This window comes from Amblyomma mixtum, chromosome 4 (genome assembly GCF_055824585.1).
Source record: "Amblyomma mixtum isolate Tamu chromosome 4, ASM5582458v1, whole genome shotgun sequence".
In the NCBI taxonomy this organism is placed as follows: domain Eukaryota; kingdom Metazoa; phylum Arthropoda; class Arachnida; order Ixodida; family Ixodidae; genus Amblyomma; species Amblyomma mixtum.
Genome location: NC_143015.1, coordinates 131,127,081 through 131,152,122, shown reverse-complemented (window position 1 = coordinate 131,152,122; position 25,042 = coordinate 131,127,081). Strand labels below are relative to the sequence as shown.

Genomic DNA, 25,042 nt, shown 5'->3' with positions numbered 1-25,042 from the left:
GTTGAGAGGTGGCTATTGGTTGATTTCGTTCAGACGTCAGGCAGATACCATGGCCGCGGCCAGTAAGCCGCATAGATCCGAAGGGTCAGTAAGCTCCGCCCCCGGAGGCGGGGCCGGCTGAGGAGCTCTGAACTTTGAGCGTGCAGAAAGTGTTGGGAGGAGATCGAAAGGCCTGAAAACGCTTAAATTCAAATTTTGACTACAGATAGCTCAGTGTCTACAAAGCGTATAAAAAAATTCTTGCTGGAAGATATTCGTGAAGCGACGTACTTTAACGTCCTAGGCATACCGCAACTTTATTAGAGTCTCTTTCAGAGTCCCTTTAATAAAAAACAAAACCAGAAAATTTAACTATTGAGTGTTAAAAACAGGTGCATTCACTGTGCCAATGCACAGTAGGAAAGAAAGGTGGTAGGAAAAAATTAAAGTAGGTAAAGAAAATGTGAAAAAATAAATAAATTGTGGTAATATAGTCAGGGTGTAGATATTGCAAGCAACGATAAAAAATATTCCAGAAACTATTCAAGATGATAAATATTTTAGGATTATGCCGCATGGGTGAATCGGACGGTACCACTTTCACTTGATAATTTTAAACGACTTTCTTTCTAAAGAAGAAGAAACTTTCGAGCGACTGAGGCGCGAAAGCTGTACGTGTAGATTCCGAAAGAATGGGAATACTATTTTCAAGAAATGCTTCGGCGCGGCAGACAAGGACAAAACGTAGAATAACACCACAGAGCGCCAACTAACAACTGATTTTATTGAAACCCTCGTCAACGAATATATGCTTTGCGCTCATCAACGACAAAAGAAAAAAAGATAACATGCAGTGAAGACAGCATTAGGCACAAAATGATCAGCACCCATGGCACGTGTGACACACGCGTACATCGTCATGCCCCAAATCTAATCATTCTGATAGGAATTCTAATTCTCTCTTGAGAAGCGTCACTGATGGATTGCTCACGCATGTGTTTGTCCCCGAACGAAGGATGACTGCTGCTTCAAAAATTTCTCTTTGAAGCTTGTCTTTTCTGCGGCCTAAAATAACTGTACCGCTGAAGAGGGGGAAACAGCCACATTCTTTGCAGTGCGCCGGCAGGTGCTCCCCAGTGCGGTTCTTGAGAGAGTTTGAGTGCTCTCTTAGCCTGTCATTTATGCACCTGCCGGTTTGTCCAACATAAAACTGACCACAGGTGAACTTGATTTTGTAGATCACGCCTACTGCACATGGATGAAAGGATTTTGGTGTTTTTTGCCGCAGACTATTCTTTCTGACTGCACCCTGCCAACCATCGGGCATAGTGTTGACAGTTTACAAGGTGCCGTAAAAACCATGCTGACACCATGCTTCGTAGACACCTTTTTAAGGTTGTGTGAAACCTTGTGTATGTATGGAACAACCTCAAATTTCTTTTCTCTTGAAGGTTCCTGTGATGTGGCCGCTCTGCCACACAGCTCAGCCACAAATAGTTTAGACGCTATCGTAACAGTACTTCTATAAAAGAGAGTTTGCTGGAGTTATGCTGACTGTAATCTGTGGCAGTCAAAATCTCGTTCTGCGTAATCTCCGCAGATAATGAAACCCGTTTCATTTCTAATGTTATTAATGCTCTTCGGAGACTTCGTGTACCGGTCCCTGATATGTTAAACGACACTTACCTTTAGGTAAGTTCTAAACATAAATAAGTAAATAAATAAACAGAGAGTTGCTTCAAGTGAATCTAAGTACTACCAGGGCTTACCTTAGCTGTAACCACAGAAGAAAAAAACAGTGATGAATTCCCCTACCTGGATGACGACGCCTGGGAAGCGGATGAGGAGCGTCCCTTTGTCCTCTGCTGCCCCTGCTGCTGCCCCTGCTGCTGCTGCGGTGGATGCGGCGGCTGAGGTTCGAATCCCTTCAGGGGCTTCCTGCGGCGCGGCTGGTACTTGTAGTCGGGGTGGTCTTTCTTGTGCTTGCATCGCAGCCGCTCGGCCTCCTCCATGAACGGTCGCTTCTCGTCATCGCCCAGGACCCTGCCGTCCGTTAAAGAGGAAGGGGACGAAGTACGTTAAAAGGAGCAAAATTCCTGTCATTTTCACATCTACTAAATTCGTTTTAAATGGTTGACATTTGTAGAGTCGCTCCCGGAAGCTGCGCCTTATAAGACTGAATTGCAGGCTAACAGACACATGAGGGGAACTTAGCATTTCCGCCTTGCTACCAAGCGTGCGCTGCGCAATGCAGCGCGGTTTCAAATCCCGAACTGTCCCGCCGAGCTGGGTCGTGCAGTCCACCCGCCCTATACTCCGGCAAGGTCAGGTTGTTTTCTTACAGAGAAATCCTGCAGCACTACAGGCTTGCAAGACTCAGATTCCCCCAGCAGATAAAACGCTTTCCAAGCAACAGGCCACAGCCTGGCGTAAACTTCAAACTAACACCTATCCAAATCCCCAATTGTGTAGCTTCTATTCGGATGGACTCTACTCAGACAAATGCGAAAATTGTGATGCGAAAGCCGATCTAAATCATATGATCTGGAATTGCCCGCAGTCCCTACCCGCGAGTCGATTCATTACCGACTCTGATCATTGGGAGGCTCTATTGCTCAGCCCCGACCCGGGGACACCGATCGAGCTCCTCCAGCTGGCTGAAGACGCCGCCGCTGCCCAAGGGATAGCGGCCGCCGTTTAAGCGGGGGGGGGGGGGGGGGGGGGGGCGACTTCGGGTCGCTCCTCTATATCCGCTGGAAATAAAGTTCCACCACCACCACCACCACCCGCAGTCGCAGACCAACACCGTTGCAGTGTTCCTTGATCTTTTGTTCCAGCGCTGGTCATAAGGTAATGCATTCTGCCCCCAAAGCGTTGTCCCGTTGTTCGATTCTTCGCTGGGGAGCAACTTCTTTACCTGAAGTGAACCACGGTCACAACCAAGTCTGATGAAGTGTCAACGTTGCGGAACAGAGTACAGGTTCCTTGATCACTAGTCGGACAAGGAACCCGTTCTTGTCCGATTCAGTGAACAAGGAACCCGTACGCAGTTCCGAAATGTCGATATTTCATCCGACTTGGTCAGTGACCGCGATTCACTCCGTCCCATGCCTGACCAGACGAACGATCGTCGAGCTCTTGATTATATTAATTACCGGAGTACATATTTCTGCATCTGCGCTGGATATTTCTGTATTTGCGCCCTCTGCCTATGCTGAAGCTATCTGTGGGTGAATACAGCATGGAAAAGAATTTCTCCGCCTCTCCACGCCTGCTTTAATGCCACCACGTGTATCCAACCTTCCCGGAGGTGTAACTCGCCGTGAGGAGGTGCCGTAGCGGATTGAGTGGGTGCTACGCTCACTCCTGCAGTCAGGACGTCCTGGAAATCGCAGACTCCTCTTCTGACCTGCCCCTTCTGCCCCGCTCTCGCTACAGAGGAGGTGTTAGATCACTTCTTTACAACTTCCTTGGATTTCGAGCGCCACACAAGCTACACCTCTGCATCCAGAATTACCACCCTAGCCGACCACCAGGCGCATGAATCTGGACACATGATCCAGGTTCTTGTCGGCGATAAATGCCAACACCGAGTCTTGTAGGCATTTATAGCCGACACAGGTCGGCATTAGTGCATATAACTTCCCTATGCCGAAGGCCACATTTGTACAATCAAAAAACATCGCAAATTAATCATCCAGGGCTAATCCAACTGCTATCGCCGCTTTCTTGTATCAGGTCGCATCATGGTCCGGTCAGTATTTTCTTTAGACATTATAGTAAAATACTGAAAATGACAGAGAAGACTATGAATGTAGTAAGGTCAGGACTAGTTGGTATGACGGCATAATTAATATAACAGCGCAATGAAGCCGGACGCACACATGAAACATGCAGAGAAGGAAAGCCAAACTATCTAGTGTTGTACTGATTGATTGATTGATTGATTGATTGACTGATTGATTGATTGATTGATTGATTGATTGATTGATTGATTGATTGATTGATTGATTGATTGATTGAAAACTTCATCGTTCCAACAATGCAGGAGGCGCGCTAATCCCCACCCCCGGCACGCAGGCGCAAGGGACGGGGGTCGGGGCCTCCACGCTTTGAGTGCGTACGCATTTGCTGTGCTGTTACATGCATTTTACAGCGAAAGCTGCAATACATGTCCAACATTTTTGGACAAAAATTTTGAATAATGGAATATTGTGAGGTACTGTTGCGGAAATATTGAAGCTATGGTCTATTGTTCTGATATATAGAAAAATCTTTCTTCTATAGTGTTTCCATCTCTCGCATCAAACAGTTAAGACGGGCAAAGAAGACCCGCGGGGAACACTTTTGACGACAGCTAAAACGTTAATAGAAAAAAAAACTGCAAGCCTGCCGGCGTGAGATCTGCGTATATATTGATTGTTATAGTGAAATGTGACAATATATGAAAAAAATTGCTTTCATAAACTGGATCCTGTTCAAAAATCCGTTTGCCCAGAATTTTGGGTATGGCTTTGTACAAGCAATTCAGTAGAAGCAATTTAGGGAGTATAACGGCAGCCGTGCAACGCGTTACACGTTAGGTGCACAGCGCCGCTATAGAACTTACGTCTAAGCGCAAATGAGGTGTCCACTGACCTATGCGTCTTTCCGTTCCTCAAACTTAAATACTTAACTTAAATACTATGAGGAACTATTTACACGTATTTTTAATGATCCCAGAAAAATTTGGCGTGAAGTGAGAAACTTAACTGGTAAAAATGGGCAGGAACACACATTGAGTGTTACTCAAAATGAACATAGTCTGAATGTTAAAGATTCATTGGTAGCGCTGAATGAACATTTTATCAGTTGTGGAAATTATGTTTGCAGCCTCCATCAGCATACTCTTTCTACTGTCCCGCCAAGTGAAAGCGTGGTAAACTCGCTTATATTGTCCCCTACCTCTCCTCATAAAGTCAGCAAAATTATTGATAAACTAAAGAGTGATTCTGCCTCTGGTTTTGATGATATAAAAGCTGTCCCCATCAAACATGTATCCGACATTATTTCACCAGTTTTAACTCACATTATCAATTGTATGCTTGAGACGGGAATATTTCCCGAAAGCCTTAAGATAGCTAGAGTATGTCCTATTCATAAAGGTGGGAATGATAGCTCAGTAAAAAACTTTAGGCCCATATCTGTCCTTCCAATTTTTCCAAAAGTGTTCGAAACTATCATAAATTTAAGATTAATAAGCTTCATAGATAAATACAGTATAATGAGCGATGCTGAGTACGGTTTCCAGAAGAACAAATCATGTGAACTCGCACTACTCAACGTTAAGCAAGAAATAATAAAGAACATCGAAAATCGTTTATACACAATAGGCTTATTTCTAGATCTTCGTAAAGCATTCGACTCCGTTAATCATGACATTCTTTTATGTAAACTGCAGAGGTATGGAATACGGGGGAATGCGCACAAACTCTTAGAGAGCTACTTGACCAAACGGTATCAATATGTGTCTTTCAATAAACTGTCCTCGCCACGATCAGTAATTTTAAATGGTATTCCTCAAGGGTCGATACTGGGGCCTTTGTTATTTAATCTGTACATAAATGATCTTCCATTAATACCTTCTTCACCTCGAATAGTCATGTATGCAGATGACACAAACCTATTCTTTTCAAATGCGTCACTGCCTCACTTAGAAAAAACAGTAAATGATTACTTAGAAAACCTCTCTTACTGGTTGGACACAAATAAGTTACAGTTAAATGTAAGTAAAACCAAATATGTGATATTTAAACCTATAAATAAACAGTCTTTTGCAAATATATTAATATTATTTCGCAACACGCGACTGCATGAGGTGACAGTTCCAAAGTTCTTAGGCGTATGTTTTCAAAATGATATGTCCTGGAACACGCATGTGAATAAATTAGCTGCAGAGTTAGGAAAAACCGTGGGCTGTATGTATAAAATTGGTAAGCTCATTCCTTTGTGGTTGAAGAAAACATTGTATTCCTCTCTTTTCCTCTCCAAGTTATCATATTGTAGTCTAATGTGGGGTACTACAGCTCATAACTATAACAAACTAACGATCCTCCAAAAAAAGGTGTTGCGAATATTTGAAAATTATCAAGGAAAACCATCTGATCTTCCAACAGACAAGCTATTTATTAAATATGATATGCTTCCAGCTGCGCAAATATATTATTTCAAGTTATTACAATACATAAAGAACAATAAATTGTACCTCTCTGAAGCAAACCTCCAAGAATCAAAATACACCTTACGTAAACACACAAGAAGAATACCGCTCACTAGGACCAATTATGGCAGACAGATTTTACATTTCCAAGTTCCTTATTTGCTAAATTTCATAGGAGAAGAAAATAAATTTAAAAAACCGGAGTTTAAGAAATATGTCAAATCGTATTTGTTAAAAAAAACCATTTCTTTTCTTCAATAAGACATTGTTTGCATTCATTAATTTTAGGTGTAATCAAGGTGTATATATATTATCAGAGTACGGTGTGCTATGTGTCTGTAATCTATGTGTGTGTGTGTGTTTGCAATTACATGAGTTTTGCAGATGTGCATTTAGCGTTTCTTTTTTTCCCTTAAATTCTACTAAGTGTTGTCTAATTCCGTATTTATATGTTCACTTTTATATGTTGAAATATTTATATGTTCAAATGTGTTTTTGTAATTGAGAGCTGTTTCCCTGTCTATCTTTTCTTTTTATTAAGTGTGCACTGAAATGCCGAATTGTGCTACCTGGGGCAGGAGCCTCTGTCAGGCTGTGAGCCTTTAGCTCCTGCTCCTTTTTTCTCTGTTGTGAGAAAAAAAAATGAAATGAAATAAAGAAAGAAAGCCAAGGAAGTCTAAACCGCCCGTTGGTTTTGAGAAAAAGAAACGCGCATAACTGCCTCAACTTGTAGGTGGCCAATGGGGTCCCTGAATTACTGACTCCACTTAGTATTGTAAGGGGAGCGGCCCACTAGAGGCTGCTTCCCTCTCTACCTCTCTGTAAATATCATTAAATGCTTTTCATCATCATCATCACCGCCGCCACCTCACAGTGCAAGTGAGGTGTCCACTGAACCAGTGAGCCAGTTATGCGCCTTTTTTTTCCTCAGATCTAACGGAGTGTTTAGACTGCGAGTAAGACAACACTGGGAACTAGACTATTTGCTTCCTGCAAGCAGGCCCTGGAGTCCGTAAGTGTGCCGGGAACGTGATCGAACCGAAGAGCGCAAGCGGAAGGAGACCGAGTATATACGTGAGCGGATGTACGATAAAAGAGGGGAACTGAGACGCTCAACCTGGCAGTCGTCTGTGAAACGTCAAAATGAGCTTGTTACTCCAGACCTCTCGGCGGCTAAAGACAATCAGCGAAAGCTGATTTTTATAGCGAAGAGCTACACTACGCGGGTCAGAGCCGAGTTTCGCGTGTGCGGGAGCCGCCAGTTCTGCGCATGTGCGAAAACCAAGTGACGTCACGAGGGGCGCTGGTGCGTCGCCTCCTCGCCGCAGCCGTCGCTAACTCCACCGCCTGAACCACAGATGCGCCGCGCGCTACTACGCATGCGCGAGCAGGGTGCGCCGCATGCATATAATGCGCTTGACGGAGACCTGGCAGGGTGTCTGTCCTCGCTTCGGCGAGCGCGGCTTCGGCCGCTTATCTGATTTTTTCAGCAGCGTCTGCTCCGGCGGACGCAGTTGTTGCTGCGACGCGCGTCTTTTCTTGCCTTTTTCTCTTTCCTCTGATCTCTTACCTCTCCTCTATCTGCACGTGGCAGCGGTCGTGGCTTGGCTCGAGGCAGTAGCAGGCCCGTGCAATTTCCTTTTCATCCTTCTCTCAGTCACAACAACAACAACCTGGTGGGCGCGTTCGACATGGAAGCCAAGGAGAGTGCGGCTGCTGCTGAACGACGCAGAAGAGCGGAGAAATTGAGTTCTTCCGATCCAGAGGTAGTCGCCTGGGAGATGGCTGCCGAATAACGGAGGAAAGATCGAGCCAAGGCGAAACGTGCATCTGAAACGCCGAAACAACGCGAGGAACACCTCGCGAAAAAGATGTCGCCAAGAAGCCGAACTACGCGCTATGGCCACCGCTGTGGCCAGTGGTAGTCAACAAAGTGAGGAGGAGGAGCAGCAGAAGGAGGAAAACATGGGAGAAGATTCAGACTCACCGCTGCGTCCAGAGTGTTTACGTCGGAAGTTGTGAACAACCCGTTTGGCAATGTTTGTGATGTGTGTGAGAGACTATGGCACTTTTCGCTACGTATATCCAGGCTTAACCCTAGCTAAGCCACAGCCAATTTTTGCGCTAAGGCTGTGAACTTACATATATTAAGTTTTTATGGAAGTGCACCCAAATCTCTATTCATATACACATGACCGCTTCGAGGCAGGTATACGTATATCTTTGTGGTTACTTGAGTCATCATTGGTAATAAATACGTCTTGAATATATTAACCCCTGCATTTCTCACGATCGAACATCCGTTATAACGAATAAATGAAAACAGCATCCTCTTTCCCTTCTCTCTGTATTTACACTCTGCGGCATTTCTCTACCTAGGCACTGGAAATGGTGGTGATGAAAACATTCATTAGCAAGGGACAAGAGCTATAATAAGGGAGTAATTACTCATTGGCATCCACCCAAGCGCAGCCATACGGCTACAAAGGAAAGCTATACAGCTTTCTCAGAAACTTCGTAGTTAAAGAAAAATTCGTCCTGGTCCGGGGTTCGAACCCGGGACCACCGCTACACCGGAGCAGTCGCTCTACCAACTGAGCTAACCGGGACGGCAAGCTTGCCACCAAACCTCTCGTGGCAAGCTTGCCACCCGGTTAGCTCAGTTGGTAGAGCGACTGCTCCGGTGCAGCGGTGGTCCCGGGTAAGAACCCCGGACCAGGACGAATTTTTCTTTAACTACGAAGTTTCTGAGAAAGCTGTATAGCTTTCCTTTGTAGCCGTATGGCTGCGCTTGGGTGGACGCCAATGAGTAATTACTCCCTTATTACAAATTTACTCCACCTTGGGGGATTCCCCTAAACATTTGACCGACAAGAGCTATGTTTCCATCAGCCCGTAAGGGACCGATCCTTACAAACACTACGTGGAGGTCCCTAACTTGAGACTCCAGTGGCGTAGGAGATGAAACCGCAGCTATTGAGACGCGGGGCACTTAAAGGAACTCCACGTGGCGAAATGTACTCTAGAGCTTGCGCACCCTACTTCGGGCTACCATTGTGTCCTCACTTTGTGGCAACATTTCTGCTTCCGCTAGGCCTATACCTCACGTAGCCTGGGCACATGCCTGTAATGTGAGGGCTGAGCGGTGACCCTGGGCCCTTGGAGAGTCCAAACTCGCTTTCACAATAAAGTTTTATGCGAAGCATACTACTTTAGCTACCACTTCAGCCCTTCACCGTGGTTATGCGCCTCCAAATCACGTGATACATGACGTCACACCACGTGACACGATGACGTCACGACAGTAGAGAAACGGGGGCCCACCTCGCGCCGTCGCGGTGGTTGTGCGCCTCCAAATCACGTGATACATGACGTCACACCACGTGACACGATGACGTCACGACAGTGGAGAAACGGGGGCCCACCTCGCGCCGTCGCTGTGGTTGTGCGCCTCCAAATCACGTGATACATGACGCCACACCACGTGACACGATGACGTCACGACAGTGGAGAAACGGGGGCCCACCTCGCGCCGTCGCTGTGGTTGTGCGCCTCCAAATCACATGATACATGACGTCACACCACGTGGCACGATGACGTCACGACAGTGGAGAAACGGGGGCCCACCTCGCGCCGTCGCTGTGGTTGTGCGCCTCCAAATTACGCGACACGATGATACTTCGCATTCTCCAGGCTTAACCAAGTTAAGCCTCAGCCTTTTTTTGATCCATCCATCTCGCGTGTATGTAATGGGACTGGCGACTGTTGTCGCTTTATTGTATCTTTTTCGTGACTTGAGTTATCGGGCGACGCCAGTCGCTGTGTTGCAACTTTGCTTACTCTGAGGGACTGTGATCCCTTTTACGAATTTTTTGGGTCCAATAAAATTCTCTTCAATGTAATGGGACTGTGATCCCTTTTACGCATCTTTTGGGTCCAATAAAATTCTCTTCAATGTGTTTTTCTGTTCTGTAGAGGGACGGCTGTCCCTTTTATGCTCCTCTGTTCAAATAAACTTCTCTTCAGTGTATGTCAATGCTGATGTCTTCGTAAAAGCAAACGGCGTACATGTCTGCGTCCATAGACTAAGCGGAAGAGAGGTACGTTATCCATGTTATCCAGGTGATCTTGAAGAAGAGGACGAACAACTAGTAAACGAAAAAGATGGTATTCTATTTGCATCTGTTAGGTATGCATTTCTGCGAGGGCCACCTATAGCTTCTAGCGTGTGTACATGCAGTTTGTTTTGTTTGTTTTCGTTCGTATCACTAAAATAAGCAGTACTTGATTCGAATGTCGCATTGCACTTCCTCTATCCTCCTCCCGACGTGCGTGCACGGCTCTCGTTCGAAAGCTTCAGTGTCCGCAGACTACTTACAGCTGCAACGGTATATGGATTATAAGAAAACAAAGCACACCCCGCTGCTTCGCTAAGCGGTCGCGTGAAGGGGACAAGTTTTACTACTGCATCCCAAAACGAGGACGACAGACCGTGAAATAATAACTTAGGAAACCGGCGCTTAGGGTTCGGCTCAGCCGACCGACCGTTATCGCTTACGCCGTTAGCTCCTCACTAGTGGGCTAAACTGCAGCCGTGTTTTGGTTTTGCCATTTAAACTACACAGAACACACCATCGATCGAGTGACGGGGGCACCGATGCAGACTGGTTGGAGTTTGGAATTACTTGCACATGTTTGCGTAGACGCAACAAAAAAAAAGGTGATGTAGTTTGACTGCTGAACTCTACTGTGCAAGTCGCAGTTGAGGGCTTTACTTGTATGTGTTTGCGTAGACGTAACAAAAAAAAAGGTGATGTAGTTTGACTGCTGAACTCTACTGTGCAAGTCGTAGTTGAGGGCTTTACTTGTATATGTTTGCGTAGACGTAACAAACAAAAAGGTGATGTAGTTTGACTGCTGAACTCTACTGTGCCAGTCGCAGATGAGGGCTTTACTTGTATATGTTTGCTTAGGCGTAACAAACAAAAAAAGGTGATGTAGTTTGACTGCTGAACTCTACGGTGCAAGTCGCAGTTGAGGGCATTGGATAAACTCGAACATCTGGGCTTCTCTTTAATGTGGAGTAAAACATCGGCACGCTGTCGTTCTTTGGCATTCTGACTCCACCGAAATGCAACCGCCATGACTGGGTAAGCAGATTTACAAAACTTGGCATGTACAGGGCGCAACTTCAGTGCTACCAGAGGCAGCGACTCAAGCAAGCACGATTAAGCGTATCAAACAGACGCTTTTTGCATTTTTTAGTGCCTTCCACATCAGCTGAACATTACGTATTAAACCACCGCCTGTCCATCTCTCCTACCCTTTCCCGCTTGCAAGCATTTGTGCCTATTCCGGTTCAAGATAGTAACACCTTTAGCATACTGTGTACCGTGTTACCGCTAGCGTTACCGGAGTACCGGGAGCCCGCCTACCGCCGCTGTGCACGCGCTGATTGGTTGACGCCGCTGCGGGCGCGAGCACAGCTGCTGGGTATGTGGCGCCATCTGGCGCCGTCAAGGCAATTCGCGCATGCGCATTGGCTGCGCGCCGGCTCCCGGTACCCCGGTACCGGTAACGGTAATGCGGTACACGGTATGCTAAAGGTGTCTAGTAAAGCAGTTCAAGAGACCAAGCTGCCGGGCTCTGTTGTGTCGAGTTAGTAATGCATGCTGTGAAGAAGTCAGCGCAAAAAATGGGCTAGGGACAGAAGGGAGGGCACATCTCGGAAGCGCTAGTGAAAGTCCTATGCGCCCTCTGTTTCCTTTGTCCGTTTTTTGCGCTGACTTCTTCCCAGCATAGTAACACAGGGTCTCGCCAAACTGGGCAGTGTTACGAAGGGTATAGAAATCGCCACGCGGCGCCGCATTCTGAGTGACTTAATGCGGAGCTCTCTCCAGAACACGCCGCATCGCTGATTACCATGCAGTGAACGAGGTGTCGGCCCTGGTTCCACTGGAAAGCAGATGATGTGACGGGCATTATTGATACTATGCGAAGCGTTGAGCTATCTGATTCCATAGGCGCCATGACACAATGGTGCGCAAAGAAATACGTGGCGCACTGTCGGTGGAGGAGGAGGAGAAGGTGGCAAAGCTTTGTTAGAGGGCGGTGCCCCGTGATCTTAAAATCTTTCTCAATTCCATCTTCCGGCCACTCATCTTCAACATTCATCTTTAATCAAAACATCCAAAACTCTGCACGTATAGGCGCATTCCAATTTCCAGTCACCCATCTCACAGCAACCGATTTGTTCTGAATTTTAATCGCCCAATCTGCATTACTTTATTCTTTTTTTTTTTCTAGTTTTAAGAACATTTCTAAGCATCTGTTTGTCGCCAAACCCACGCAGTGGGTACGCGCCATTAACTCCTTGAAGACAACAATAACAACAAAAGGAGCCCTTTCTCCGCTATGTTACGCTGGTCCCGTGCCAAGCCCTAATGAAACCAAGCACTCCAGGAAGCAAAAAAAAAATAGAGGTTGAGGGGGTTAGGAAAATCACGGTACTTGTACGGCTGCGTTACACGAGCATAGATTATAGATCTTGTTCTGCATCTGCCCTGATATCTGCAGAATGGGGACAGTGAGTTGTATTGCGACATCCGAAATTGTAGAGCATAAGTGGGATGAAGACTGGGAGGATGTTAGTTTCAAATTTGGGAATCTACTTTGGTGTCGAAGCTGCATGCTTAGTTATAGTTGTGCACTCTAAACACGAATACACCTATATGGCATTAAAAACGGAGTAAACTGTCCTCTACTCCCGCTAGTGGGCAACTTACTCCCTCTATACTCCGTTCTGTTTAGTGTATAATTTCAATTTCAATTCAATTTCAATTCAATTTATTCTCCAGTTGACTGATGGAATCCCCCTCCAGATAAACAATGAAATATTCTTTCTCTTCTTTTTAATAAAATTGAACTTGCTGAGCGTACTCGCGAGCACATCAGGTTTAGCTTGAGGCTGGCTGCTTTATGAACAAATTGGGAAATGCAAGAAAGCGTGCATTACAAGTCGCTATGTTCAAATATGCTCGTCGGCCTGGATGTCACCTATTACAGGGAGTTTCAGTGAGGACTTTCAGAGATTCTTCAAAAAGAAGGTTTGGAATAGAAATGAAATTTTGTCAGGGACACAGTGTGAGCTGCGGTAGACGTTAGTTCTTTAAGAATATTATTAATAACCCTCGTGAAGAAAGTTGTATTATGCAATAAACTCATACAGTTTATCATAGAAATATCATAGACTTATCATACAAATCATAGAAAATTATCATTCAAATGTCATACATTTCTGTAAAATCATACAATCATCATAGAAATGTCATAGAATATCATACAGATTGTATGATATTCTATGATGAATGATCTATGAGGTTATTGCATCATACAACTTTTTTTCAGCAGGGAAGCGAGTTAATTAAGTAAAATTTACTACATAACTTTTTCATCAGCACTGTTGGCGGTTAGTACCAATAAGAAAATCGTAGCGGAGAACAAGAAAATGCCTTATCAGTTTTTCATACCGATCAAAAGTAATGAAAGTAATAAAAGTGATAGATGAAAAGATAATTATTCAGTACCAGCCGATTAGAGCATATTTTAGATACATTCTGTACTAAATGAGGTCCGGCGTGCTTTAAATTGTTTGTTCCTGAAAATAATTCCTTTAAATTCAAAACTCCCTATTTAAAGGAATGTTCGAAAAGTTCGCTGAAACATCCGGTATGAGGGCAATGCCTAAATTCCCCACGTGACCACAAGTGTTACAATTTTACAGCGCCCAGACCTCTACCCCCCTTGCGCTTATTCACCATCATCATCTTGAGCCTGACTACGCCCACTGCAAGGCAAAGGCCCCTTCCATGTCTCTCCAATTAACCCTGTCCTTTGTCCGTTGCTGCAATGTATCCCCGCAAACTTCTCAATCTCATCCGCCCACCTGACTTTCTGCCGCCCCCTGCTACGCTTGCCTTCTCTTGTAATCCACTCTGTTACCCTTAAGGACCAGCGGTTATCTTGCCTTCGCATTACATACCCTGCCACACCCCACTCCTTCCTCTTGATCTCAACTAGAATATCATTAACGCGCGTTTGTTCTCTCACCCACTCCACCCGCTTCCGGTCTCTTAACGTTACACCCATCATTCTTCTTTCCATAGCTCGCTGCGTTGTCCTTAACTTAAGCTGAACTCTTTGTTAGCCTCCATGTTTCTGCCCCATAGGTGAGTATAGGTAAGATACAGCGGTTTTATGCTTTTCTCTTGAGAGATATTGGTAAACTGCTATTCATGATCTGAGAGAACCTGCCCTATGCGCTCCACCCCATTCTTATTCTTCTAGTTCTTTCCCTTTCATGATCCGGATCAGCTGTCACTACCTGCCCTGCGCTGTACTTAATCTGAGTGCTTAGAACAGTCGATTACTGAGCCGGAGTTCCCGGGTTCAAACCCAGCCACGGCGGTCTTGCTTAGATGGAGGCGAAACGCTCGAGTGCTTTGCGATGACAGTGCACGTTAAAGATCCCCAGGTTGTCGAAACTATTCCGGAGCCCTCCACTACGGCATCTCTTTCTTGCTTTTTTCACTCCCAACTTTCTCCCTTCCCTTACGGCGCGGTTCGGGTGTCCACCGAAGCGTTAGACAATTACTGTTCCATTTTCTTTTCTCAGAAACCAGAATACAATTTTGCCAATTTCAGTTAAACCTTCTCATTAGGTTTACCTGTTCGTTCACAAAAGGATAACTAAGGAATGACAACTACGGCATTTTGTTTCACAGGCTCAATTTTGCGGTGCTGCAGTATGATTCTGAAACGCTGGCCTTTTGGGATGCTAGATGACCCAATAGAGCTTGCGGGCATAGAAGCTTTATTTAAAGCAAAAGTTTAAAAGTTTCATTCCCGTATGAGAGTACTGCGCATTCCTAGATAAACAATATGGCGTCTGCCGACCGGTAAACGGTTGTCACCACCCTAACCGTGGCTATATTCTTCTTGAGCTTATTATTCTATCTTTTGGTAATTTCAAAGCCTCATCTGGATAATACTGACAGCAATCGACCTTCCCATCTACGCGTGTCCGTGTACGCATGCAGAGACATGGAAAGTTTCATTGTTGCTCAAGTGAGCCTGTACTTGCTGTTTTATCCAAGTGAACTCTGTAGCGCGTACGGCAAAGTTGGTCCGCGAAAATCTGCTGGACGGGCAAGTCATTTGAGGAAATGCATTAGAAAAAAGAAAAACGTAGCCTTCGCGGAGCTATTCCTGAACGAGTGCTTAGAATACAATGGAAAGCGAAATGATGGCCTTTGAGCTCAAAATTACGCATGTCAAACAGTGCTACTGGTTTGGAGCAGTGTTGCTTTGAATGTGACAAATAGAGGCCAATCACTTGCTAAAGTCGAGCATCTAAAACTCACCATCGCTGGTCGCGACTCCTCTATACTGGTGAACTGGAACGACCATGCTTTTGGTTAAACAGAATTTCGTGACGCATTATCGCTTGGCCGTTTTAATTGTTTGCTTTTCACAAAGGCAGTATATGGTTACTGGGTTATTGTTGCATGGCTTTTGGCTGTATATGGTATATGGGCTTCGTGGCGGTGGCCCACTAACACATACATTAAGAAATAGCTGCAGAGTAGCGCGCGCCAGATTGTTGAGCGCGCTACCCAAGCCGAAACACAAAGCCTCATCCGTTCGCCACTGCGTGTTCGGTATTCGGTTCCGTGAGGTTCGAGTACCGCAGCAGCTGCGCTCAAAAATGGCATTACCTAGACGCGTAATCCTCGTCTAATTTTTATTCTTTGTTCAATTAAGCGTCCAACGATCTTTGTTAACCGCATAATTCGTTGTCAAGCTGCACAGATTACAAACTCAGTGTTATTCGAAAGCCTCCTTTCCAGGGCGTGGCATTTTTGCCGAAAGGAGGAATGATTACACAAAATGTTCTTCGCTTAGCACTGCAATGTTACGAAACTGTATCTAGAGGGGCATGTGGGCGCCCGAAAATTGTCCAGATATTTTATATCCCATTAATTTTGCGGCGCCCAAAGTCATACTATGCACATTGCTCAATGGTTGGCTCAGGCACTCAGCAGCATTTGGCTGTGCTATGGAGAAGGTAAGAGTGAAAACTGTGTCGATCTTAGTTCAAGCCTCACAGATGTAGTCAGCTCTAATCAATTGATATGAGCGGGAATTCTGTAATGAGAAATTCCTCTGCTGTCCCGTGGATGTGCGTAACGTAGTTCCAGCAGCAAAAGCCTACAGTTTACCGCTGCCCCTGGGAATTTCCGCACCCTTCTCGCTATGCTCCTATTCCTGTATTCACAACTTATTCCTGGGAGATTGCGCTGACCATGCAGCTCAGACGCGCAGAGGCAGTGACAGCTCATCAGCGGGCAGGAAGTTGCCTATACTAGAAAAAAAAAAATTCCCCTCTCTCTCTCTCTCTATACAAGCATCGATTATTCGACGTATTTGATCAGTGTCGTCGAATGAGAGCATTGTTGGAGGCATGCACACATCTTACCAGCCCTTTCTCCGCTATGGATTCATTACACTCTGAGCATTAATACGCCTATATAAAAAAGCAGTAAGGCGTCCTCCTGTGCACTCTCATTACTAAAAGGGACTGCTCTAGAGGGCAGCTTATTCCCTTTTTACTCCGTTCTGTTTACAGCATATGAACCTCTTACCCAACTAGCAACAAAAAGATTCTTTTTATGCACTGGGACGATAACGCGGCGACAATACAACGGATCACCAGCACGTTCTCGCATTCCCGCATCTGCTGGTGTTGAAATTTTCTGGAGCTTGGGGTTTGGAATAGCTGACTTCCTTTTTTTTTTTTCAGGGTAAAGGGGGAGGGGGGGGGGGGAAGCACGGGGCAGTAGCTCCTATATAGGCGTTCTGCACTCACATAAGCAAACATGAAATTGCAAGAAAAGTTATCAGAAGACGGAGGTCAGTGCCACGAATTGCCCTATATGTAAAGAGTGACGTGAATTTGTCCCCCCAATCGACGGCACGAACATCAGCTCAACCGCTTTGCCCATTACTTCAGAAATACACTTCACGTCCGCATCAAACCATCGGTGTTAAAAATTAACTTTACAGTGAAGCATAATCTGTGTTGGAGTGGTTCTCAATGCACACCATTGCTGTTAACGGCGGCTCCCAAGGCCAGGAATGACGGCCGTGTTAGTGGCGCCACCTTTTGTGTACACTGCGAACTACTGTCTTTAAACGGTTTATAATGTATCCGTAGAAGTCCTAACTTTCGGATGGGTGAGAATGAGAGTTCTTTTTTTTTTCATGAGATTTGAAATGCTGGCGACGCGAAACAAGCCGCACAGGATGGGCCAGAACCAAGACCACTGGGTTCTAAGCTACTGACTTTAGTATCTTCGTGTGGGCAAGTCGGTCATTCATCATCATTCAGAAACATAGTCAACAGGACAGCGCTTATCCTGTGGTCCATGTTTCTTCGATGGCGTCCCCGTTTCCTTCCCGTTGCCATTTTCCATGATAACTGACGAAAGCTGTATTTCGATCACCGGAGGAGAAGTCTGCATGTCATCTTATACAGTGGTTTCGGCAAACTTGTTCTGCGCTTTAAAACACGAGAACATGCTCTACGGATATTTAACTAGCGCATGGCTATAGCTATAGGCACGTCGCCTTGACCGGGTCACCACGTTGGTTTTTAAGTACTCCTACTTTGGCAATTAACAAAAATTAATTAGCTAAGTTTTTAAGTGTGAAGTTAAGGAACATAATTTTCCGCAAAAAAATTGTGACGCACGTTTAGAAATGTCTATTTCTGTTGTATTCTGCAGTGTGACATTAGAGCGTTTCTTTTTTTGAGTAAAAAATAAAGCACTCTACATTTAAAAACTTTAGCGTAACCACGTTCTCCGGCGTCGAGATATTAAATCTTCAAACATGCCCCCAAGGAAGGGTATTGATTCCCCAAAACGGCCATGAATAAACAGGCCACCGGTCACAACGATAGTTCTGCATTTAGTTTGGGTGCTTCGTTTTGCCACTTACATTCTGCTCAACCGAGACCACAGAGGACTGCGATAAATTATCTGTGCTGTGCTAAAAAAATGGTGACGGGGTGGTGACGCTGCTGCTGCCACATCATGATTCTAACGACATATTACAATCGGCGATCTGGAGCAAATTTTATTGCTCCGCGTAACCGAATAGCGTGTTTCAATGAGCGAGTTGGATTCAGATCCTGAGTTACGATTGGGCCGAGACAAACCTCTCGCGCTTTCGCGGATTTGGAGAGCTGTTCCGGATCGCCATCTGGGTTATGCCCTAACAAAGCTGTGCATAAATGCTTATTGTGGAACCACCCAGGTGACCAGTGGCCTGTTTTTTTTCAGTGTGGCTGCGTGCATTCAAGTTCTTTCCATAGGGAGGTGTCTGAGTGCGCGAATATTACGACGCGAGAGCGCATAGAGATTGGACCATTTCTAAATTTCGCGGGCCTTAGTTATGTAGTAAAAAAGCAAGTGTGCTTAATCTGCTGAAGAAAATAAATGAAGTGGATGTTGAAAATGGATGGTGAAAATTTCGCGCTAAGGTTTAGGCGACAAAATTGGCTAATTTTTCTTTTTTAATTACGAAATCATGCAGAGTTAAAAATGCTGACCTTGAGAAGTCTATTGCCTATAACTCTGCAGCAGCGGAATCTTAGTCGATCGCTTTATCGCTTCTCAAAGCTTGGTAGAAGTTAGCTGAAACACCTAGAAGATTGAAGGTGGGTGCTGACAACACCAAAGGTGCAAGTATTGAGGATATCTCCTGAAAACGCTATAGGGGCGTCCCGTGTGCGTGCTCCTTCGCCGCACAGAAACCTTCATTGTTGTACGATGCCGTGCACATGCAGGGAGTACATAATGTACCAGGAAGAACCACACGTCGGCTCTTGTGGGGACGTTGCCGGTAAACCATATGCTTGAAGAAGGTATGTTGGGTTTAACGTCTCAAAGCAGCACATAAGGCTTTCCTCATTGATGCGCACTGACATTCTACACCACAAAGCACAAATGTCTCCTTAAAAATGCGCCCGCAGCAGCATGAGATTCGACTCCGCGACTTTTGGCTTAGCATCTTAGCGTCGAAGCCATGCATGCACTTAGCCACCGCCGATGGTTGTGCTTTAAGAAAAAAGGATGTTCCATAATTTCATTCGAACATCTTCTCAGTTGCGTCTCTTAATTCGCGTTAGAGCCAAGCAGACAACACCTCTTAAAAGTCCTCTTATTTAATGTATTGGAAGCTTTAAATCTGAACTAAAGTTCCTATTTTGGCGATGAACCACTCTATTCCCTGAGCGAAGACTCGAAATCGTTCGGAAAAAGCCTTTCGTATCACGTTCGAATTGACCGGCGACCGCAGCTCCACAGCAAGGGCGCGATGGTATACCTACATAGCACGTCACGACCCAGATGGCGCCACAGTATTTCCTCGCGCGCAACAGACAACCTTGATCCTGCGACTAAGGACGGATTGGTCTACTGACAGCCGACGCGAAGAACTTTCGCTTGTAGACGGCATTCACAGCTCGTATAAGAGCATATGAGGGAAATAATTATACGTATTTCTATAGTAAGAATAATTTGCTTGATGCGTTCTGTTCACCGGCGAAGACACAAGCGCAAAAACTCACATACCACTATTCTTCTAATATGTACTACCTACACAGTGACCTTCAGCAGTTGAGGGATAAACACTCTACACGGCTGTTTTGAAGAACCTTCAATAAAGCTGTGTCCAATTTTCCAAGCTGGACCCAAAAAATGTAACTGTTTATTCAATTATTAACCTTCCCTCCGGTTTGATTCTGTCCCATTAGCGTACACACATTGACGGGTAGCACCTACCCAGCCACTTTCCACGCCAACTACCCTACGGACGCTGAGGGCACGGCCATCTCCTTGGCGCTCATACACGCTACACAAGATTCCAAACTCAGGGAAATCTGCAGCGGATCTCAAGCTGCGTACCGTCATTGCCACAGCAAAGCATTATCACACAAGTCGGCCGACGCATTCTCGCATCAGGACACACGCTTACCCAAGAGGTAATCCTTACGTGGGTTATTCGGCATGGCTCGATCCTCTGCAACCAACGCGTTCATGTCCTGTCCCGAGAACTATCCATCCGGGCCCCGGAAGATCGGACACCCAAACCCAAGCACGAAACTTTTCGGGCTCTGCTCACATACCACCTAATCACTACTCAGTACAAAAACAGCCGCTTCACCCTCTCAGTACCTCACCGACTCAAAATACAGTGTGGTCTGGCGGCAACTGCACACAAACTACTGCTTCTCACCCTAACCCCTTACTCGTTGACACCCTATCTTGTCCCTCCCAAGCTGCTCAGCAGTTGGGTGGCCACACTATACATGGGAATGCTCTCAACCCATGGCAGTTCCCCACATACCCAACCCATCTCCCGCCTCATGGGAGGCCGCCCTGCGAGTTGCTCGACCAGTTGGCCAAACATGGCTATAGTGGACATAGCTATCCGTGAAGCCCAGGCCCCTGGACTCTTGGACAAGTAGGGGCCTACCCTTGAGAACTTTTATTTTTTGCTTCAAAATATAGTTGTTACCACCAACTACCCGTGAAATGCAAATCCTATTACCAGTGCCCTCGACAAGCACCGCTCAAGAAGAGGGTCGTTTGTTCAGCTTATCCTGCATGGCGAGCCGTGTTCAGCAGCCGTTTAGGAGAACAAAGAAAAAAACAAAACGAGGTCAGAGAGTGGACTTTTCGGAAATAGAGGGAAGCACCGCAGACCTTCACAAGAACACATATTTGCATGCAGCCGACGTAGACAGCAGTGACCACGTGATACTATACCGGGAAAGCATCAACTCGACGACCACCTGGTATAGAGACATTGCTGCCTGGTACACGCAGTGTCCATATACCTGGTGTCCATTCACCTGCTCTTAGGATTGTTGATAACAGGTGCATGCAGGAAGCCTGCGCACTTCTACGTGCTTGCGCCAGATGCACACAACAGCTGCACCGAAGAATACGGGGAGGCCCAGGGAGCGCGTTTTTTACAGGTGTAGCATTCGCATTGAGCAGTAGGTGCACTTAGAAGTTTCGGTATAAAACATACCACGATAACAGCGGCGAGGTATTTACCGCAGGGGAAATACGGTATACGCCTCTCGGGGCAAAATAACAAATTAGTTTACGTGACTGCTTAAACATTCATGCAGTGGCGCCTGTAGGAACCAAAAGAACGTGCTTTTAAAGCCTTTTAGCGTTCAGTACGCTAAATGTCCGGTACGAAGGAAAGTTTGTAAGGAATTTGCTGACTTCTAGTAATAGTACTGGTTTATTTCTTTTCTCAAAGTGAAACGCGTTAATGTGCTAGAAAATCTGAATGAGCTTCAGCAGATTCGAAAAAGTGGAGCCTGTTTCAAGAGCTTAAGTATACTACCACTAACTCCAATAAGGCGTGCATATCATGGATATATTCATGCAACGATTGCCATGGACAAGCGTGAAGCAGCTCGGAGGACAACAAATTTTTCGGTTCGTTGACTGTTTCAGCAAAGCGAGCTCCCCCCTTTAACACCCAAAGTCTTACGCTCGCAGTCTTTCGTAACTTCCCTTCAAATTATACATATAGATATTTAGATTTGAAAGAATAATTAACATGACATTTATGTGTTAGTCCTTCTTTGTCGTTGTCATTATTGTAGTTCCATTTAGCCTTGCTTGATTCGCTTAGGTGAAAAGTACTTACCTCCACAGCTTGCCCAAGGTCTTGCTGAGCTCTGCGTTGTGGAGGTGCGGGTACTGGTCAGCCAGTTTGCGGCGGGCGGCTTGAGCCCACACCATGAACGCGTTCATGGGCCGCTTGACGTGCTGCCTCTTCTTTTCCGAAGTCGTCTGTCGAGTCGTCTTGGCCACGAGGGACCAGTCATAACTCTGAAGCACTTTGCTCACGGCTGCCTGGATGCCCGGATTGTCATCCAGCGGGTCCATGGACAGACCCTCGGAGCTGTCACCGGAGCAACTGTCGTCGTCATCGAACACTCTTGGCCCAGCCGTGGCGGCACCCCCGGACACAGAAGGTGACGTCTGCGGTCCGTGGTGATGACTGTTGTGGTGGTGGCCGTGCCGGTTACGCCGACTGGAACTTGGTTCCATGGTAACCAGCTCGATGACCTTCTTAGGAAAGAAGGTATCTTCGGAAAAGCCACTTCCTCGCCTCGGTGTCGATGGCATGGCTTTCTTTTTCGGTGCACGTGAAGGCAGGGCTAGACGCTCCACTGAGCTTCGAAACACAGAATTTCTCTTTCCTAATAAGACAGTAGATAAGCTCAGAATGTTCTCAATAATGAGAACCTATGGACCTTCTCAAGATGCTTCTGATGACGGCCGCTTCAGGGTAACCACCAGTTCTTCTGGGTCAGAGGTGAGCACAGAGTATAGAAAAGCGTTCAGAAAATGTCTTTGCACGGAAGCTCTTAGTGAGCAAAGAGCGCGTGAAGTTTTTAACTCCCGAAATATAAAGGACGTGTATATGCCGCTCAAAAACTTAGCAGTTCCAGCTAAGAATAAAGCACCAAAACTTTGGCCAAGCTTTCGAAACCTTCTTGCGGATTTCTCCTCAATGTAATGTCCAGAACTACAAGAATGTCTCTCATGTTCTCAAGACAGCAAACACGGAAACGATAGAAGCAGAGATAAAACTGGCACGGAGAGGTGTAAAGCCCTGAGCATGCTTGAAATTGCCAGACGGCCGTCGCAGTCAGGCGGAACACGGTGACATAGAAGTGTCGGCAAGTGAATCGGAGAGGACCAGACAGCCGCGGTTCTTTGTCGTCGATGTCAGCCGCGGGGGACACAAGGAGCCTCCAGTGCCAAGTAAAGTGAACAAAAGAGCGCGCTGTTTCATGCGGCGAGTTGATTGATGGCTCTTATGCTTTCAACGGAGTGTCACGGTCACACGTGATAGCCGACGTTACGATCAGGTACACCGTGTTTCTTTTTTGCTTTTTAGTTAGAGGGCGTGTGTACAAAACTTAGCTTCTGAATCCCTTTTTGTTTTTTACCAAGCAAACTGACGTGCCAATGCTAGTAGAGTGAGAAATGCAACAATGAACACTGTCTTAGCAGCAGCTATCGAGTGTCTCTAGTAAGGTACGCATAGAAAGTGACAGCAAGATCACGTTCGCCGATAGATATCAGCTTACATTCGACATTAGCTGCACTTTACGTATACACTGAAAGCACTCTTCGCGTGTGACCCGTTCCGTGAGGTAGAACGTTCTGGACAAGTACGGAATTGAAGCTTATGTCCTACATGGGCTGCTCGCTCGCGTTGCAGATGTCCTCGCGCTTTTTACAAAAGAAGGTCGTAATATGTAAACAGTTCCGTGAATTCAAAATGCCTTTTGGCGCACAGGAACGCAGCTTTTGCCACTTGATCCTCAACTGTATAGCAAACAAGGCGACGGCCCTTTTGAATGTGGCTCTTAGACCTATGCTAACGACGAAAGAGAAAATGTTAGATGCTCGTAATGGGAAGATTCGTTGCTTCCGGCAAAAGATAAGAGATCGACGAGCGAGTATCAGTTAATTCGCGAGATGCACAAGACCTTCCACGTGCAAAGCAGTGCGCCTTCCACTTCGCTCGCTGAGAAGTGACATCGAGAGCGCTGGGACTCACGTAACGTTTCTGTCACCGGGCACGTGCGGGTAAAACGCTATATCCGAGCTTCGGCTTGTTTCGCACAAGGTCACACAAAATCCTCCACAACACACACGCACAAAAAACTGCAGCGTTGTTCAAGGATCTGTCACCGTGGAGACGTGCACTGTTCCCTGCGAAGACGACACTCGCAGTAGAAGACACGATTCGAGGAGGAACAGCACAGTTGCGCCAAAGCGTGGCACCTACTGTCTAGGCCGTCGACACAACGGCAGGGAGAGGTTCCGATCGTCCTTGTCCACCAAATTCTCTCCGCGTATCCGACGGGTGGTTATCTTGACCACAACGCGCAACAGGTCTGAGGCGTGTTCCAGAGGGTCCTGGTAAGCACCTCTCCAAAATTATGGCTGCGGGCCGGGCCCCACGGCAGTGGCAGGGATGGCGCGAGCGAGCACTGGCTTCGTCGGCGAGAAGCGTGCTGTCTCGTCTGGCCCGTGGCGGCGGGTGGAAGATGGAGGAGAGCGAAGCCGACGTCGGACGGACGGGGGGGCGCCGGGCAGGGCACCTCGAGTTGTTGCCGCCTCCAGGCAGCAGCTGTCGGGGCGAGTTAAGCGGCCGATCGAGCACCGGCCGCAAACGGCCTGCCAAAACGAGCTAGGGTGAGGGGGAATTGAAGAGAGAGGAGGGGTGCTGCCCTTCGGCTTCACTCTTGGCGCACGCGACTCCCTCTCGATATGGGTATCCACGTCCGCGACGGCTGCGGCGGCTCCCTTGGCACGGTCCTCACCACCGCCGATGCTCGAGCGGCGGCTGTACGTCGCTGGCGCGCGGGGCAGCTAGTTGCTGCATGCCGAGGCGTTCGTCCTCGCTTCTATTCTCGTCGCGTGCGCCCGTGTGTGTGTGTTCGGGGTGGTAGTAGATGGCGGGGGGTGAAGGGGGGGCTGGCGTGGTGACGGCTCTGGCGAGGAGGCGGAGTCGCCGTTCGCTTAGTCGCTCAGCTTGTGCGTAAGGGAATCACGTGGCAGCGCACCGCCCTTCGTCGTCTGGGCGGCGAGGTGAGGGTCTGGTTCGTTGGCGAGGGAAACCCTTGCGGCTGCTCGCTCCGCCTATGGGACGTCCCACGTGGCAAACTTACATGCTCGACGCCCTCCA

General features: G+C 46.7%; 1 protein-coding gene across 1 annotated transcript in view; it reads right to left on the bottom strand.

Annotated features, from left to right (window-relative positions):
• Positions 1-24,767, bottom strand: part of LOC149348224 (uncharacterized) — a 32,231-nt gene extending 7,464 nt beyond the window's left edge. The window contains exons 1-2 of the mRNA XM_089588014.1: positions 21,977-24,767; positions 1,795-2,022 (exon numbers count right to left, since the gene is read on the bottom strand). Coding sequence (XP_089444140.1) covers positions 1,795-2,022; positions 21,977-22,461 — 713 coding nt within the window. The 5' untranslated portion in view covers positions 22,462-24,767. The remainder of the gene's footprint in view (positions 1-1,794; positions 2,023-21,976) is intronic.
• Between the last annotated feature and the right edge of the window lie 275 nt (positions 24,768-25,042).